The sequence below is a fragment of the Hipposideros armiger genome, unplaced genomic scaffold, assembly GCF_001890085.2.
Source record: "Hipposideros armiger isolate ML-2016 unplaced genomic scaffold, ASM189008v1 scaffold_283, whole genome shotgun sequence".
Taxonomy (NCBI): domain Eukaryota; kingdom Metazoa; phylum Chordata; class Mammalia; order Chiroptera; family Hipposideridae; genus Hipposideros; species Hipposideros armiger.
Window position 1 is genome coordinate 428,588 of NW_017731633.1, and position 12,609 is coordinate 441,196.

At 54.8% G+C, this 12,609-nt stretch overlaps 1 protein-coding gene across 1 annotated transcript; it reads left to right on the forward strand.

The window, feature by feature from the left end:
- Positions 1–656: 656 nt before the first annotated feature.
- Positions 657–8,926, forward strand: CYTH2 (cytohesin 2). The gene is made up of 12 exons (XM_019658414.1): positions 657–952; positions 1,779–1,926; positions 2,024–2,090; positions 3,142–3,260; positions 4,412–4,492; positions 4,893–5,005; positions 5,135–5,283; positions 5,784–5,895; positions 8,039–8,115; positions 8,250–8,321; positions 8,419–8,573; positions 8,663–8,926. Exons 1-12 carry the CDS (start codon positions 934–936, stop codon positions 8,748–8,750), a joined length of 1,200 nt encoding a protein of 399 aa, XP_019513959.1. The 5' UTR covers positions 657–933; the 3' UTR covers positions 8,751–8,926.
- Positions 8,927–12,609: the final 3,683 nt, after the last annotated feature.

Here is a 12,609-nt window from a genome sequence, read left to right on the forward strand (position 1 = left end):
AGGGAAGAACCTGAAAGTCAGCGGGTGCCAGGAAGGCGGAGCCTGTTCTTTCATTATATTTGGCCTTTCCCTATTGTCCCGTTCTCCTTGACAGATACCAAATAGCGTAGCATTTAGAAGAAAGAATAAGTCTTTGTTCCACCACTCCTTAACTCTGAAGAGGCTGAGGTGGATGGGGTCATAGGAGGGGTTAAGAAAAGGGTCTGGAGATAGGAGGGGCCAATACCCGGAGGAAGGAGGCCGGCTAAAAGAACGGTGAGCCAAAGCAGCTCCCGGTTGCGTGGCAACCGCTGCCGTCAAAAGCCAGCTTGGACTTCTAGGAGGTGTGGCTCACGAAAATTACCGACAGATGTGGCCCCGTCCCCTAGCAACAAGGCTAACAAAGTACCGCGCCGCCCCCCAAGCAACACATAACTAGTGGCGGGGCTCGGTTAAACTAGTATCCTGGTGCCCACAGCCCTTGCGCAGGCGCGGGCTTCTTTGCTCCCGCATAGTCCCACCTTCATGCACCTCCTTTCGGAGGTTTCTCATTGACGAGCAAACCAGCCAAGTGACTTCTTTTGTTTCGGAGGCGGGGCCCGGCCCACTGCCCGCACTCGGATTGGCATCACAGACCGTCTACCTCCGGCCGGACGTTGCTACGTCTTCTCCTTGTGCGCTTATTGGTCCTGGAGGATAGCCCTTCGATGTAGGGGGCGGGGCAGACGAGAGGGCCTTCAGTGGATTGGGCGGTGTCAAAACGAGGGGCGGTCCCTACAGGCGGGGCAGTTGGTAGGCGAAAGGAGAGTCTTTTCAGCGCTGAGGACTGGCGCTGAGGAGGCGGCGGTGGCTCCCGGGGCGTTTGAGCGGGCTCACTCGAGCCCGCGGGCCAACGCGGATCCAGGCCCGACCGGCGGGACCGCCCCGGACTCCCCGCGGGCCTTCCTAGCCGCCATGGAGGACGGTGTCTATGGTAGGTCGGGGAGGGGTGGGGCTGGCTAAGAGCGGATGGAGTCTTTAGTCCCCAACGTTCCGCCGCGAACGCACCTCCTGGCGCTCACCTTTCGGAGCCGTTCGGCCCCATCGTTGCCGCCTCGCTTTTGTGGGGCACGGGATGGGCTTCCGGCGAGGCTCGAGAGCGGGGCGTTCCAGGCCATTGTTTGGGCCGATCCTGTTTCCGGTGGCGGCGGGAGGGGACGGGATGGAGCGAGGCCAGGGCGGAACCTTCCCCGCCGGAGGGGCCGGGCGATCCCAGTGCCTGCTGGGAGCAGGCAGGGGGATTTCTGGGGGCGGTGGGGTAGGGTAGAAATCTTGGGGGCTACAGCGATCCCGCTAAGACGGAGGCCTTTGATGTCCCGCCCCCTTTCCCAACTCATAAGCTGTCATCAGCTTTCCCTGCCATAGTTACTTTTCATGGACCCAGGAGTCCGGACACCCAGGTACCCAGCTACTTTGCCAGGAATGGAAGGAGAACACCAAGGCCTCAGCCCCTTTCCAAGTAATGGACCCAGCAGTTCAGGCTTCTAGCCCACTCTTCCCCCAGACCTACGAGTTCAAGCACCAGCCCCCTTCTCCCTCAGATTCAGGAGTCTGGAGCCCGGACCCCGGGCCCCTGCCTCCCCCAGGACTCAAGAGGCCACCAGCCCCTTCTTCCATTAGACATAGGCGGCTGAATCCTCATCTTCATCATCTCCTTGAACCTAGGAGTCCTGCCCCCCACCCCCAGCCCTGTCATCCCCCAGATTGCAGAAATCTAGGCTCACAGCCCACAGAACTGACCTCCAACCCCTGACCCCTAGAGCCCCCAGACCTGACTCCGGAGGAGCGGATGGAGCTGGAGAATATCCGGCGACGGAAGCAGGAGCTGCTGGTGGAGATCCAGCGCCTGCGGGAGGAGCTCAGTGAAGCCATGAGTGAGGTGGAGGGTCTGGAGGCCAATGAGGGCAGGTGAGGGCTGGGTAGAGAACTTGGTGGTCATGGGGCCAGGCCGGGGCCAGGGATGCCCAGGCATTGACCCTCCAACCCCCGCTCTCTGCCCCTGCAGTAAGACCTTGCAGCGGAACCGGAAGATGGCAATGGGCAGGAAGAAGTTCAACATGGACCCCAAGAAGGTGCTTGGGGGCCACAGGGCTGGGATCAGCCTGACAGACATCCTGATGGGGGTTCTGGCACCTCTAGGTTCCAGAAGTGTGATGGTTAAAGGCCTACTTTAGGTGTACAGATTTGGCCCTAATCCCTGGATTTAGATATTGGCTATCCATTTATTTTGTGAATACTAACCAAGTATTTCAGCCTCCTGACCTTTGCCTGTGTTGTGTCCTCTGCCTGGGAGATTGTTTTTTCTTTTTTTGCTCACATTTCTGCACCCACTTCTGGTGTCATGTAGAGTCCCAGGAAGAGCTTATATCTGTTGGGGAACATGGACAGTGACATACATAAAGGCAGGTTGACCACTGTCATGACAGGGAGGTACAAGGGCTCTGGACACTCAGAGGAGAGAGCCTAGTGGAGAGTCATGGAGGACTTTACTGAGAAGGGGACATTCAGGTCTGGTTTGAAGGATGAGTTGGTATTCACCAGATGGAGGAAAGATGTTTATTGATTTAGTCGTTCATTTTATACCCAGTTCCTGAGGCCTCCTTGGGTCTGCCCCTCTGCTAGGCAATGCTGGGGTCCCAGAGAAGAGTTTGACTCTGCCTGGCCCTCAGGGAGCCCATAGACATCGATACCACAATTCAGTGGTATTCATTATAGAGCTATAATGGAGGTCCTCATGGCATCAGGAGAGCCAGAGAAGTCCCTAGTCCAGTCTGAGGCTTGGCACTCACAGCCCTTGACAGACTGCTGTCTGCTAATAGTTTCTCACTTTATTCTTCCTGCCCGAAGCAATTGTAGTTTGTTCAAATATCCATTGAGCTCCTGTCCCTTGGCGGACCCTGCTCTTGGTGCTGGAATTAACTAGGTAAAGGCAGAGGGAACAGTAGGTGCAAAGGTTATGAGGTGGGAGGGACGGTATTTAAAGACCTGTGAGAAGCCTAAAAATGACACCTGGCCCTGCCCTATTGAGCATGGGGGTGGGTTTCCATGCTGAAGTTTTCGGGGAGGTAATGGAAAGTGGCTTTATGAGCACATCAGCTCTGAGACCTGGATGCCACCCACCAGGGGATCCAGTTCTTGGTGGAGAATGAACTTCTGCAGAACACACCTGAGGAGATTGCCCGCTTCCTGTACAAGGGTGAGGGCCTGAACAAGACAGCCATCGGGGACTACCTGGGGGAAAGGTGAGATCCCCACCCAGCTCCTCTGGCCCTCTCCCTACAGCCCCTTACACCCAGCTCCTGCCCACACACTGCCAGCTTGTCTCCTGAGAGGCCCTGATAGATCAGCCTTCTGACTGGACTATGATAGAATGGACTGACACAAGGACCATCTGGGGAACCCGGGACTGTCCATGAGCATTTTGGGGACATAGAGAACTTCTGTGGACATTTGGGAAGTGTGGGGACCATCCGTTTATGTCTGGGGACAGTGGAGAACACCTGTGAGTGTCATGGAAACAGAACCATGTGTAGACAACTGGTGTGCATGGGAACTGTATGGACAGCTAGGAAGTATGGGAATTGTCAGTGAATATTTAGGGAGCGTGGGGACCCCATGGATATCTGGGAGGTCTGGGGTATATGGGACTGTCTAGAAGTCTAGGGTGCATAAGATTGCACATCAGGAATGTATGGGGTACATCTGTGGATGTTGGGGAATTTGGGGACTCTGGACATCTAAGGTACATGGGGACCATCTGTGCCTGGGGTGCTGAACATTTGAAGTATACAGAACTATATGTGGATGTCTGGGATGCTTAGGAATTGTATGGACATCTAGAGTTACGTGAAACTTTCTGGACATCTGGGGTACATAGAGACTGTCTGGGGATATGACGATTGTCTGGAGGTGTTTAGGAACTGTCTATGGGCATCTGCTGTATGTGGAGATTGTCCATGGACATCTGGGGAATGTAGGGGCCTCTGTAGATGCCTGGGGATCATCTATGGACATCTAGGCTATATGGAGACTGTCTGTGAACATCTGGGGTGTGTGGGGATTGTCTGGAGGGTGTGGAGGCCATCTCTGGGCCTCTGAGAAACCTGGGGATTATCTGAGAAAGGAGATTGTAGGCAGAATACATGTTTGCTGCGTTTCTCACAACTGTGCAAATGGCCAGCCAAACCAGGGTCCTTGCAACAGATGATCCTCCCAAGAACGTGTTCTGACTATTCCTGTCCCAGTGTGAGGCCTGTGATGGGGCCAGGCCAAAACTTTCACCCGCTACAGAGGCAGCTACAGTGCATAAGCAGTGGCGCAGCCTCCCTAGTGCTTTGTCCACTCCCACCTCCCCACACGCCCTCCTGTGAATGACTTTGTCCCTATCTTCCAGGGAAGAGCTGAACCTGGCAGTGCTCCATGCCTTTGTGGATCTGCATGAGTTCACCGACCTTAATCTGGTGCAGGCCCTCAGGTAAGAGGAGGGGTTGGAAGTCCACTGTAGGGCTACCTTCAGGTATAGCTGTATCCAGGTACTCAAATGGTGTCAGGTCAACTTGCTCTGTCTCTTGGTTGTGCTCGCCACTGTGTTGGCGTCGCTCTCCGCAGGCTTTCCTCCCACATGAACAGAAGTCCCTAGCAACCTCCAAGCCTGTTTAGCAACCTTAGGGGAAAGAAAGAATATTTCCGTTAAATCCATCAAAAGTCCCACAGTCAGTGCTCATTGGTCAGATTGGATCATGTGTCCATACCTGAAACAGCTCCTGGGGCCACAAGGTTGGAGCCCTTCACGATGGGTTCCTGACACAGGGACTGAGGGTGAGGAGGGGGTTCTGCCAGTCCTGGCAGCCACACCTGGCCCCTCTCTAACTCAGGCAGTTTCTGTGGAGCTTCCGCCTCCCTGGAGAGGCCCAGAAGATTGACCGGATGATGGAAGCCTTCGCCCAGCGATACTGCCTGTGCAACCCTGGGGTTTTCCAGTCCACAGGTGGGGGCCGGGACTTCTGGGGCCTGGGAAGAGGGAGCTTCAGGCCTGAACTTGTGGGTCCTGGGGACAGGAGGCAATGACATACACATGTAGTCACTGCATGACAGTCACCATGACTGTCTGCCGCAGATACATGCTATGTGCTGTCTTTCGCTGTGATCATGCTGAACACCAGCCTTCACAATCCCAACGTCCGGGACAAGCCAGGCCTGGAGCGCTTTGTGGCCATGAACCGTGGCATCAACGAGGGCGGGGACCTGCCTGAGGAGCTACTCAGGGTCAGGCCCTCTCTTCCCTTCCCTGCAGCCCCTCAGCCCTGTCCCTCTTCCTGCCTCAGATCCTCCCCTCATGGTCTCCTACTGCCTGGGTTACCACTCTCCCATGAACACCGTCATCATGCCACCCTGTCTGTCTCTTTTCTCTCTTTCTCCGGTTGCTTCTGTCTTTGTCTCTCTCTTCTCTGTCTCTCTCTGGCCCTCTGATTTTCAGGGTCCCGTTCCATCTCATTCTCCACCTACCTGTCTGTTTCTTTCTCTGAGAACTTAGCAGGCTCTTGCACCTGTGTCTGTCATCTCTCCATTCTTTCTTTTTCCTTTCCTCTTTGGGGCTCCCCCTACTCTTCTGCCTTCTGCTTCCCTTTCCTTCCCAGCTTCCTCCTCTCTCTCCCTCTCTCTCTGCATGGGCTGTCCCACCTGTCGTCTCATTGCCTCTCCACTGCCAAGTAGTCCCAGGAAAGTCCCAGGGGCCTGGAGTTGCTGACTGGGTTTTCACCCCTCAGAACCTCTATGACAGCATCCGAAATGAGCCCTTCAAGATCCCGGAGGATGATGGGAATGACCTGACCCACACATTCTTCAACCCGGACCGGGAGGGCTGGCTCCTTAAGCTGGGTACGTCCCCTCCTGACCCCACTGGCTGCCTCTGCAGGGGGAAGTTAGTGGGCTCTAGCTCTGAACTCAGCTTTTACACACACCTGCTCTGTGACCTTAGGCAAGTGATGCAAGCTCTCTGAACCTCAGTTTCCACATCTGAAAAATGGGGCTGAAAGCAAGGTCAGGTCTGTTTGCTGGGATCACCACACACAGAGCCTGGCACAGAAGAGGGGCTCCATAAACATTCGTGGGTGAAGAGAAGGGATTAGGGGATATTAAGTACATGCCAGGCTCTGCTTATGAATAAAGAGTCCCCAGCTGGCATGGGATGGAATGGGTGGGGCGGCACAGCAAATGCAGGGTCTGTTAGCAGGGGTCATACAAGTGCCTGTTTCTGAGGATTGGCTCTCAACCCTGGCTGTGCTGAGGAGGCACCGGGGAGCTTTTACCACCCCAGTGGCCAGACCACAGACTCGTGAAGTCAGGATCTTGGGCAGGACGGGCCATTAGTCGTGTTGAGAGCTCCCCAGGTGGTCCCAATGCTGAGCCAAGGTTGAGAGAGCTGGCTTGGAGCCATGCCTGGTAATGGCAGCTGCCACAGAAATGTTAGCAGTGGCTTTTTAATGGAGAAGCCATGAACTGCTGCTCTGGGAGATAGAGACTCTGATAGAGGAATTACAGTCCAGTGCGGACGGACAGTGGAGGCAGCCGCAGCGGGAGGGGGCAGAGGAAGCTTCCAGCCTAGAGCAGGGGCCAGGGCAGGGCTTTGCACCCTCCCGGTCTCATCTGTCCCCTCATCTGTGGAATTGTGCTCTCAAGCCAAGGCATCCTTCTCCAGCAGCAGAAGCAGGTCGCTGCCTGGGTGCAGAGGGGTCCTCGTAATAGAAAAGACAGATCACTCCTTCTGGCCACCTCACTGGGGGGGGGGTTCCTGCATCAGCCCCAGGGGAGGCAGAGGGCTCGGGGGGTTAGGTTCTGCCAAGCCAGTGATGCCCTGGCAGTGAGGGTGTGGTGGGAAAGAAGAGGCAGCTTCACCAGGATCTAGTTGTCCTCCAAACCACTCCCATTAGCAGGAATCCTTCCATCCTTTCCATTCCCCAGGTGAGGAAATTGAGAGTCACTATCCAGGAGCCACAGAGCAGAGGTGGCCTTGGACCCAGATCTCTGACCTGAGCGCATGGCGTCATGGCCATTAGGAAAAGGGACTTCTTAAAACGCCGAAATATAGGAAAGGGTGTCTGAGGGTTGTTACATTCATAATGATGGTTCATGAAAGCCATTATTATTACTGTTGCTATTTAATTCTGGCACCACAAGGAACACAGAAGCAGGTCACCTTGAAGTAGGAGGTGGGGGCCCAAGTGGGTCTGCCACACCTGATCCCATAGAGGGCAAAAGGTCCTAAGGTCACACAGCCAGTTTGTACTGGAGTTGACATGAGTCCCCATGCCCAACTTGGGCCAAGGGCTGGGGTTTTTATCTTCTACCTTGTGGGGATGACCTCCGGGGGAGACGCATGGCACTGGAGGGCCCTCCTGGCCTACCGCATGTCCTGGGAGGTGGGCTGGAGCCAGGCACTGACAAAGGTGCTCATGGCTGCCTTGGTGGGGCTCAGCCACTCCGGGAGGGAGAGGGCCTGGCCGATCCTCATGTGGATGTAACTGGTTTTCTTCCCTCTCTCTCCCTCCCTCCCTCCCACTCTGCGTGTTTCTCTTTGCTGTTTCTGTCTCTCTCTGTCCCACCCCCTGCGCACTCCTTCCCCCACCCACCTTATTTCTGTCGCCTGCGGCTCTTGGGGGATACCCCATTCTTCTGCCTTCCCTTCTCGCCTGGTCCTGCCTGCTTTCTCGCTGTCTGCCCCAGGAGGTAGGTACACGGCTGTCCCTGCTCCCTGACACTACAGGGGAGGAGGCTGGGCGTTCGGACTCCTGGATCCTGGGTTGACAGGCTTAGAAAGTGTAGAAACAGCCCACACGGGGTGGACCTGGGACCCAAACACGCCTGTCCCTGCTTGTCTGTCTCTTCCCACGCATTGCTTTGTCCTAGACCCCGACAGCCCCAGCTTCCCTGCGCTTACTCTGCCTCTCACTCCCCTCCCCGCGCTCCCAGAGGCCCTGTCCCTGTGTTGAGCCCAGGCCCCCTCCCACCCCTTCCCTTTCAGGGGGCCGGGTGAAGACGTGGAAGCGGCGCTGGTTTATCCTCACAGACAACTGCCTCTACTATTTTGAGTACACGACGGTGAGGACAGAGCTGGGCTGTGCTCTAGATCCTGGGAGGAGCGGGCTGGGGGCCTGGACTCCTGGGTCTGAGGGAGGAGGGGCTGGGGGGTGAGGATTTGGAAGTCTTGAGTCCTGTCCAACTTGCTCTTTCAGGATAAGGAACCCCGAGGAATCATCCCCCTGGAAAATCTGAGCATCCGAGAGGTGGAAGACCCCCGGAAACCAGTAAGACCCTCTCTGCCCCCCTTCCAGCCACAGTAGGGGCTCCTCTGGCCCTTGGGCTGGCTCTCATCTGCCATGCCTGCTCTCCATGTCTCCCCAGAACTGCTTTGAGCTTTACATCCCCAACAACAAGGGGCAGCTCATCAAAGCCTGCAAAACGGAGGCAGATGGCCGAGTAGTTGAGGGGAACCACATGGTCTACCGGATCTCAGCCCCCACACAGGAGGAGAAGGATGAGTGGATCAAGTCCATCCAGTGAGCCTGGGCTCTGGAGTCCGTGGGGAGGGGGGGCATGGGGGTCTAGACTCCTTGGCCCTCACTCTGGGGTCCCTCCCCTCCTGCAGGGCAGCTGTGAGCGTGGACCCCTTCTATGAGATGCTGGCAGCCAGGAAGAAGCGGATTTCTGTCAAGAAGAAGCAGGAGCAGCCCTGACCCCCCGCCCCCAACTCCATTATTTATTACTGAGGCGCCCCACCCGGGTGGCCGGACCCCTGGGACCTGGGGCTGTGGATCCTGGTTCCCCGTTTGGAAAATTCACCAAGTCTTGCTCCTCTCTCATTATTTGTAATTAACATGCTGTTGGTAATCTTACTAATTATTGAACTGCTCGCGGCCTCCAGACCCCCTCATTTCTTGGGGTTGACAGAGCTGAGGAGCTTGGTGGAGCCAGCCAGTCAGCCCCATCCATGACCAGGGCCAGGGCCAGGAGCTCTGGTCTCTGTCAGCTCTCTCAATGCACAAGGGAAGGGTGCTCTCAAAGCGGGTAGCCCCATGGGGGCCTCTTGGGTGGGTCAGTTCTGGTTGCTACTCAAGCCTACAAGGGTGGATGGAGTAAAGAGTTACAATGTAGCCGGACTTAGTGTTGGGTTAGAACTGCACTGGAACGCACATAGTCCAACATGAGGTTTAGCATCTGTTCTAAATGTTACCTGACTGCCAGGAATCCAGCAGGTGCTGCCCACCGCCGCTGCCACCCCTGCATTTGCCTTCATGGTGGTCTTTGAGGGGTGGCAAATAATACCTGATTGGTTTGAGAGTTGGGCTAGTGCTTTGAGGGAAAACCACAGAGCCGGAATGACTGAAGAGGACCTACTCTGGGAGGGTGTGGGAAGGAGGAATCTGGAGAAAAGAATGCCCAGGTGGTATTGGGTACAGCGGGTGGGAAGGCCTTGTTCATGCGAGCTCCCTGAGGCTCAGCAAGGGGTTGCTGGAGTCGGAAGCAGGCTGGGCGGGATGGATGGGGCCAAGAGGGCGGGACTGCGGGTCCATGGATCGGTTTCTCAGCCAGCGGAGGATCACACGAGGACATTTTACACCAAGCAAGGATAGCGCCGACAACCTGCATTCCTATAACATCTTTCTGGGGAATCTGACCGCCTTTGAGGGTGAAGCCTTGGGGAATGGGATGTCCCTGAACCCCAGATCTGGGCCTGTTTTGTTTTTTTTAAAGATTTTTATTGGGGGAAGGGGAACAGAGAAGTTGCTGTCGTTTTGTTCTTCAGTCTAGTTGTGGAGGACGTTGCTTCACTGGCCCAAGTTGGCACCATCATTGCACTCTTCCCGGGCGAGGCAGATCAGTCCCCGGCTTCTGGACGGCCGCTCACTGCGGCTGCTGGCCACTCACGCTGGCTGCTGGCTACACACGGTAGCCCATGGCAGCCCACTGCCACAGGGGCTGCAGCCTAGCCGTTGCCGGTGACTCACGGCAGATGGGCTATCCTTTGCCAGCTTAGGGTATGGCTGGTATCCCCACGGAACAAAGGCGCGTGGATCCCGAAAGGGGTGGGTTGGGAGACCCTATGTCATTCTACGCGGAAACCTGTAGCAGAGACTTGAGTATAGAGAAACCACAGCTCCCGGGAACAACACCCGGCTGGAAGGAAAACCTGTAGTTCGGGGCGTCCCGGAGTTCAGTTTCTCCCACACGCTGCGACCTCCAGTGGTAGAACCCGTAATTGTTGAGTGCTGCCGTTGGAGGTGTGTGGGAATGTCCCCAATATTAGGCTTTGTTCTCAGCCCCGCCCTTGGCCACAGGCATCCGCCTGCGTGAAGGGATCCTAGTGCAGTAACACTGCCACCCTCTAAGTTGGCGTACCCCGTCTCTCCCACTAGATCATCGGACTACAATTCCCGGCAAGAATTGTAGACGGGAGAGCCATGCTCGAAGTCTCTTGGGAATTGTAGTTCCCGAAGACAAGGCCGTTGGCTTTACCTTAGCCTGGTCCCCAACCCTTGTGCAGGTTGGGAAAAGAGGCCTTGACTTCTTCAACCCCAGGAGCTGATGGGATATGGGAGTTACTGACTCCTTCCAAAGGTTCCACGGAAATGGGAGTCATCAACCCAAGGTCACGGGAAATGAGGTCCTTGGGTAAAATAAAGGTATCCACCACTATCACCCTATCCTGCTCTCCGTAGAAGGAACCCACAGGTACCGAGTGCCTACTAGTGGGGAAGTAGCTGGCTCAGTGGAGATGCCCTGGAAGAGCATCTCCAGGCAAAGGGAATAGCATGTGCAGAGGCCGGAAAAGGCATGGTGCGTTGGAGTGACTGACAGCAGGGCCTGATCATTCAGGGCCTACAAGGCCATGCTAGAACTTTGAATATATTCTTAGCCCATGGGAAGCCATCCAGGGCAGGAAGCCAGAGAATGATGTATTTGGATTGAGGTTGTAGGAGGGGCCTCTAGCTGCTGCTGGAGAATAATTTGGAGATGAGCTGGGTTGGTAGCAGGGAAGTGAGTTAGGAGGTTGGGCAGTCATCTAGGTGAAAGAAAGTATGGCTGTAGTGGTGGAGAGAAGTGGCCCCACATGAGTCATTTTGGAAGAGGAGACAGTAGTACTTGCTGAGGGCTGGGTTAACTCAGATTCTGGTTTGAGCAAGTTGTGAATGGCAATGCCATTTACTGAGACAATCAAAGGGGAAGTATTTGGGGGGTGGGGGCGGAGAACTCAATGGTTCTGTTTTGGGCAAATGATGCTGGATGCTGTGAAACATTCAAGCCAGACTCCAGTCACCTCAAAATTGTCTTTCAGTCCCCACCCCCAATCCATCTTCTCCCGAGGCCTGAGATTCTGGCTTCCATCTCCCTTCTCTTCCAGTACCCCAAACTCCCAAACCACTTGTTACTGGTTGAACTGTGTTCCTCCAAAATTCATATGTTGAAGTCCTAACCCCTAGTACCTCAGAATATGACCTTATTTGAAAATAGGATCACTGGAGATAAAATTAGTTAAGATGAGGTCATTAATGTGGGCCCTAATCCAATATGACTGGTGTCCTTATACAAAGGGAAATTTTGGACACACACATGGAGTATGCCCTGTGAAGATGAAGGCAGGCCAGGGCGGTGATCTACAAGCCAAGAAACACCAGAGATAGCCAGCAAAACACTAGAAGCTGGGAGGGAAGCAGGAAATAGATCTTCCTCTCACAGCTCTCAGTAGAAACCAACCCTGCTAGCATCTTGATCTTTGACTTTCTAGCCTCCAGAACTATGAGACAGTGTCTGTGATTTAAGCCACTCAATTTGTGGTACATCATTAGGGCAGCCCTATGAAACCAATACACCTCTCTCAGACCATGAGTCCAGCCCCTCACCACCCTGCCTGGTTTGGTTCCATGCAGCACCCACCCCAGGCAGGCATGTCTCAAGATCAGTTTGAACACCACCAGGTCTACTAGCAATGGCAGTAGTGGGAGCGACCACCCAACCCTCTCTCTCCCTTTCTCCATCCCCCATGACTTACATGTGACCCTAATGTTCTCATTACCTTAAGCCAGGAATCCACAGCATCCTAGCTGTATACCCTTCTGGCCCCTTTCCTCCTCTTTCATCCAAACTGCATCCCTGAAATATGCAAATGAATCTGGTACCATGGTGATGGGGAACAGGTTGAAGCCAGGAGATTAGAGATGCAAAGACAGACCCAGTCAAGGGGAAAAGACAGAGATGGAGGCAGAATCAGTCAAGAATCAGGAGGAACCGAGAAAAAGGAATCAAGACAAAAACAACACAAGGCAGAAGGACATAAGACAGGAAGGTGACAAGGAGACACAGACAAGGGGGAAAAAGTAGAGATGGAGAAACTCAAAGCAATAGAAATAGAATTAGACAGGAAGAAGGAGGCTGAGCAACAAAAAAAGGGATGGAGAGATGGGAAAACTCCCACGACAGGTGGGGACCAGAACAGGGGCTGGTGAGACAGAGAGCTAAAAGGGACAAAACCAAAGAGAGAAAAGCCAATGAAGAGATTTAGTTAGGGGGGAAGACGAGAGGCGAGAATGTCAGGGA